The sequence below is a fragment of the Vicia villosa genome, unplaced genomic scaffold, assembly GCF_029867415.1.
Source record: "Vicia villosa cultivar HV-30 ecotype Madison, WI unplaced genomic scaffold, Vvil1.0 ctg.000464F_1_1_1, whole genome shotgun sequence".
Lineage (NCBI taxonomy): Eukaryota > Viridiplantae > Streptophyta > Magnoliopsida > Fabales > Fabaceae > Vicia > Vicia villosa.
In genome coordinates, this window is record NW_026705222.1 from 599595 (window position 1) to 605755 (window position 6161).

General features: G+C 35.8%; 1 protein-coding gene across 1 annotated transcript; it reads left to right on the forward strand.

Annotated features, from left to right (window-relative positions):
- Positions 1–405: 405 nt before the first annotated feature.
- On the forward strand, positions 406–5591 carry LOC131628560 (protein STRUBBELIG-RECEPTOR FAMILY 3-like). The gene is made up of 15 exons (XM_058899389.1): positions 406–528; positions 867–1012; positions 1356–1485; positions 1606–1674; positions 2055–2120; positions 2239–2310; positions 2414–2485; positions 2578–2643; positions 2754–2819; positions 2908–3607; positions 3744–4015; positions 4101–4239; positions 4417–4553; positions 4657–4813; positions 4989–5591. Coding segments are annotated over exons 1-15 (2157 nt in total). The 5' UTR covers positions 406–526; the 3' UTR covers positions 5052–5591.
- The last annotated feature ends 570 nt before the right edge of the window (positions 5592–6161 follow it).

Consider the following 6161-nt stretch of genomic DNA (forward strand, 5'->3'; position numbering starts at 1 on the left):
ACAATTTCTTTATTGAAAAGTATAATAAATCTAAAAATTAATTTAGAAAAATTACAATGTAATTCCCAAATATATATATTTTATTATTAAATAAGATTAACTATAATTTAAAATTTTTAAATATAATAATAACAATACCTAAAAAAATTCTAAAATCAATAAATACAATTGATTAAAACATCTATCGAAATTGCATCTCAATAAGTATATATGATTTTATCAAATCATCACAATCAAATAAAATCAAACAAAATAATTTGAAAATTTTAAATATTAAAAAAAAAAACAAATTTTATTCAAAATTAGGAATCTAAAATGTTACAAGAATCTTGTACACAACATAGCATCATTCTGTTTCTTGTTCTCAATCTCATGCGGCAGAATCTGTGGACCCTATTATAAATAACATCCTCAATCAAAGCGTACTTCTGGTCCCTCTTCCCTTCTTTTGAGGTTAGAGAGAGAAAAAGCAACGCAAAAAAACACAAGAGAGAGAAAGATAGTGAAAGTGTCACATTACTAGTGCATGTAAGTACTTTGCACAATGCTACTCTACTATACAATTTACAAAACACTAAAACCACATTTAAGGTTTTTCCTAACACTTCCTTAATTCTCACATATCTTGTTTCTCTCGTACCTCGTCACATGTTCCATCTTTTTCAATTTTCATTCGCCATATTACACACATAACCCTTTTTTCATTACTCAATTTTCTCTGCCGTTTTGGATATTCCCTTTCATTTGGGATTCATTCTTCAAAAGGGTTTGTTTGCTTTCTCAGAATCATCTCAAATTCTTGGTAAAGTTTCCACCTTTTGTTTTGTTCTGTTTATGAGTTTTGAGCTTCACTTGGTTCTGTGCAGGTGGTGTGGCTTCAAAGGTGGAAGCTTTTTATCTTTTGAGAAAATGGGGTTTTCGAATTTGGGGATGCATGTGCCAATTATTGTTACCTCCATGATTGTGATTCTAATGGGAAGTTTCTGTGTTGCAGAAACTGACCCTGTTGATGGTATTGTATATGCTTCTCATTCTTTGTTTTTGTTAAAATATTATATGAATTGTTTTAAAAAGCTTCGCGATCGAGTAAAGGCTTTCGCAATTTCGTTTGGTACCACTCTCGCGACACTGATTGCGGTCGTCGCGGTGTGAATTACTAATTACAATTTTTACTTTAATCGAAAAAGCGGTGATAATGGTGGCATCGGTATCTGTATCTGCCAAAACCATTTCTGCGGCCGCGGACTGTTTTTCAAAACCCTATTTTTCGCTTCACATGGGTTTGAACTCCTAATTCTATGACTGGTTTAACCGTTAGCTCAAATCAACTAACTTGTGTAATGGTCACATTACAGTTGCAGCACTCAATAGTCTATATGCTGCTATGGAGTCACCGCCTCTTCTAGGGTGGAAGCCTGAGGGAGGGGATCCATGTTTAGAAATTTGGCAAGGTGTGGAATGTGTCTTCACCAACATAACTTCCATGTATGGTTATTCACCCTTTCTTGAATTTTGATTTGTTAATGTATTGTGTTGTTGTTTTTCGTAATTGGTTTCAAACGGTAATGATATGATTACGATGATAAGACTTATTTGGGTTGACAGACGACTGGTAGGCTTGAATTTGGGTGGAGAGCTCGGCAGTAATTTGGATTTTCCATCCATTATAGAACTGTAAGTGTCAATATTCAAGATTATAGTACACGTTACTTTTTTGTTTTTCAGAATCACTAAATTCCAAAGCATCTTTGTCCAATGTGATTTAAAAATGTGTTGTTCTGCCATGTTGCACTTGGCTCCTATGAAGCACTGACTCTGATACCTCGACACAGATAATAATTTGAGAAAGTGAAATACTTAAATGTAACCGCATGTGCCAGTGTCTTGCGGTGTCGGGCTCTGACAAGTGTTGGACACCAGACACGTCTTCAATATGAAGTGTCAGTGTTACATAGATATGATCTTATATGCCCAATGTCACGGGTGATTAGAGAAATCAGTTTTTTTACTAGAAAGTAGAAACCTCATGATGCATTCTGTTTTTCATTGTGTAGTGATCTTAGCAACAACCATATTGGAGGTGCCATTCCGTTCACTTTACCACCTACTCTAACGAGCTTGTATGTTTTCGATATCATTTCTAAGTTCATGATTCTTGTAATTATTAATATTGTTTGTTGCCAGATCCATAAGTACTGAGTAAACCTTTTTTTCTTCCTCCCTTCTTTTAACATATAGGTCTCTGGCAAGAAATCGGTTAAATGGAAGCATTCCCGATGCCTTATCCTTATTATCTTTTTTGGCAACCTTGTGAGTGAAAAATATTCCCGCATCTTGTAACGCCATATCCATATTGATATTTCTCATGTTTTGGCATACACTATTTATGAAACTCTATTGTGCTATGACGCAGGGATTTGGCCGATAACAACTTGACCGGCGAGCTTCCTTCATCAATGGGGAGTTTATCATCTCTTACAGCTTTGTAAGCAAATTTTCTCGCAAAGAATAGATTACGTTTTCATGCTTTTTCTATGAGGATTTGTTATTATTTATTTTGTTAATTTTCATTTGCAGACGGTTGCAGAACAATCAACTCGGAGGGACCCTTTTAGTTTTGCAAGACCTTCCACTCGAGGAATTGTACAATTCTTACTATCAAAATAATTCTTATTATCCATATCCTGCAACAATGCATAGAAAGTAGAAAATATATTTCGTCGTTTAATTCGTGAATTTTTACTAATTTGTAGGAATATCGAGAATAATTTATTCTCCGGGCCAATTCCTCCGAACGTGTTGAACATCCCTAATTTGAAGTAAGTAATGGTTTCAACGGAATTCTTTTATTACCTCATTTCAAAATCTTTCATCATTCCGGTTAACATAGTAGCATATTCCTTGCAGAAAAGACGGGAATCCGTTTAATACTTCTATTATTCCGACGCTGCCTGCTTTAGCCCCCTCACCTGAAGTTACCGGTCTATCTCCCGAAGAATCACCCTGGCACGTGGTTTATAGTCCTTCTGACTTCCCATCACCGTCGCCTGGAAATGTTAAGAAGTCTTTCCTAGCAAAGCACGGCTTTTGGATTGCCGGTGCCGGTGTATTAATATTTATCGCTTTGGGAATTTGTGTTTGTACAGCGTGGTGCTGTAAGAGAAACCCGAAAGATAAAAACTCTCAGAAGCTTGATGTGGAGGCTTTTCCAAATACTTTGCATAAACCTACTCACAATGACGCAGCTGAGAAAACATCGCGTTTCAATGAAGTTCCAAATAGGAGAACGAATTCGGTTCCAAAGGTTCAGGATGAACAAGATCGATATGTCAACACTGTATCTGCTGCAACTTCGGAATACAATAATGTTTCCAAACCTTCGCTCCTGCAGCCACCACCACATCCTCTACCAATAGTTCCCGCTGAAAAGGTCACCGTCAATTCTGCAGTAACTACCAATGCCACTGAACGAAAAATTATGACAAGTTCCGTCAAAATGTATACCGTTGCATCACTTCAACAATATACAAATAGCTTTTCCCAAGAAAATCTTATTGGTGAAGGCACTCTTGGATCTGTTTATAGAGCCGAGCTCCCTGATGGAAAGGTAGTATTCGTTCGGTTAATAAGCAATATACCGCTTTATGATTCTCAAATCTCTCTGTACAATCTTTAAATTTTTCACGGCTTCACTTGGTTTCTTGGCGCTTCACATGCTTATATCTTTTGAATTTTCTCTGTAGCTATTGGCGGTGAAGAAATTGGACACTAGAGCTTTCAAGGACCAAACCGACGAACAGTTTCTTCAATTGGTATCTAGCATCTCAAAAATCCAGCATGTTAATATTGCAAAGCTTGTGGGCTACTGTGCCGAGTATAACCAACGATTACTTATATATGAGTATTGTAATAACGGAACCCTACAAGATGCACTTCACGGTGATGACGAACATTGTATTAAATTTCCATGGAATGAACGCATTAAGGTCGCACTTGGTGCTGCAAGGGCTTTAGAGTGAGTTTAGTGAACAACTCAATATCTAATTCCGTTTTATATTAACAAAGATCGGTTTTTCATTTTCTTTTTTTCCATGGATCAGGTATCTGCATGAGAATTTCCAGCCGCCCATTGTACATCGAAATTTTCGGTCTGCTAATGTTCTCCTGAATGAAAAGTCGGAAGTGTGTGTCTCCGATTGCGGATTAGGTCATTTGCTATCTTCTGGCGCTGTTGGTCAGGTATCTCTTTAAGCCTTGTATCGTTTTATACGTTCTTGGAGTGTTATTGAATGTTACAAAATAAATGGCCGAAAAAATATGATATTCGAATGGAAACATCAAGGCATGATTACATATTTTTTATTTCCGATTGTTCCGTTTTCGTTACTTTTCTGACTAGCATTTCATCGATTTCAGTTATCTGGACGCCTCCTCACAGCTTACGGTTACAGTGCTCCAGAATTTGAGTCTGGAAGTTATACACAGCAAAGTGATGTGTTTAGTTTCGGGGTTGTAATGCTAGAACTTCTCACGGGAAGAAAATCGCACGACAGGTGATTAATCTCATTTTGCAAATTTGTTCGTTTTTCTCAACTTTTTTACAGTTCAGCTTGAAGCGAAGCCGTATTTTGCTAATTCAATGTACATATTTTACAGGTCACGGCCTTGCGGAGAGCAGTTTTTGGTGAGATGGGCAGTACCTCAACTGCATGACATTGATGCATTGTCGAAAATGGTTGACCCTCACTTAAATGGATCATATTCTATGAAGTCCTTGTCGCGTTTCGCAGATATTGTTTCGTCGTGTATTCAGGTAATCTAATTGTGCAACTAGGATCGAACATAAATTGTTGAACCACTAAGCAAACATATTGGCTAAACTCAGAGATCCATTCCGTGTCGCAAAATTTGCTAACATATTGGTAACACCTTATTGCTTATCCGTTATCGTCTACTCGCCTTTCAATCGTTTTAATTTTTGTTTTCAGCGTGAACCTGAATTCCGGCCAGCTATGTCTGAAATTGTTCAGGATCTCTTGCTAACAATGTAGAAGGATGGATACGGATGTAGAAGGACGGATACGGATACGATGAACTCCGTTTCTAGACTTAACCTATCTATTTTTCGTTAATTTGGTGCAAGATCTTGATTTGTTAAGCTAACAAATGTAATTAGTAGCAGGAATGATGTGAGTTAGTTTTTTGCATCATTGTTCATTATTGATGCTAGTTTGTCAAAGATGGCATGGCTTGGTTCATGATGATTTGAGCATGCCATTCATCTTTTGTACAAATGATTTGTTTGTTTGGAAAACTTATAAATCATGGTGGAACAGAGGCTACACATACCCGGCTACACATACCCGCTTCTCAAAATCACGGTAAAAAAAAGCCTTATACGTGCAGTAGTGGTGGCGCACCGTGTTACCAAAATCAGGGTGAAAAAAAGCCTTAAACGTGTAGTAGTGGTGGCGCACCGTGTTACCAAACATAGACACATGATTTTGGGCAATGTCATGTTATAAAAGTAGGGTTGTTTGTTGCTGTTGGGAAACAACTAGAAATCAACAACAATGGTTTACCCTTCATAAGATATTGGTCCTTTTGGTCTTTTTATTTTTGACACATTGGTTTGAATTTATTTTTTTGGTAAATGCAACAATGCTATATTTTTGTGTATTTAGGTGTATGTTTTATATTTGAGAAAAAAGCTGAAGCACTTCAAAAAGACAGATCCTTTACTCTTTCTTCTTTTGGATTTTTGTGCTTTTTTAAAGTAATAACATGGAGTGTGATTGATTAAAAAGCATCACTTTTAGATTTTGGTTACTATTCTCTTTCCCCACTTCTAATCATAGAGCTGCTATGATGTTTTGATTTAATTTTAGATATTTGTGTATGAAACAATGGAAATAAATTGCTAAAGAATATTATGGACCAGTTTGTTTCAGCTTTAAAAAAATAGATTTTTTTTTGTATTTTTGAAAATAGATTTTTTAAAATCGTTTTTTAAAATATAACAAGTTATTTTATATTCGTTTTTTCTTAAATGAAACACTAACTTTGACATCTTATAACCTAAATATACATAATTGAAGACTAAAACTTAGTCAAAATCATAATTTTTTCAAAAAGTTGTATTTCAAAAATGATTTTTATGA

What these genes read in the sequence shown, in the direction of transcription:
- LOC131628560 (XM_058899389.1), top strand. An exon ending in AGAAACTGACCCTGTTGATG is followed by an intron (nt 1,013 to 1,355) that starts GTATTGTATATG and finishes GTCACATTACAG; the next exon opens with TTGCAGCACTCAATAGTCTA. An exon ending in TTCACCAACATAACTTCCAT is followed by an intron (nt 1,486 to 1,605) that starts GTATGGTTATTC and finishes TTGGGTTGACAG; the next exon opens with ACGACTGGTAGGCTTGAATT.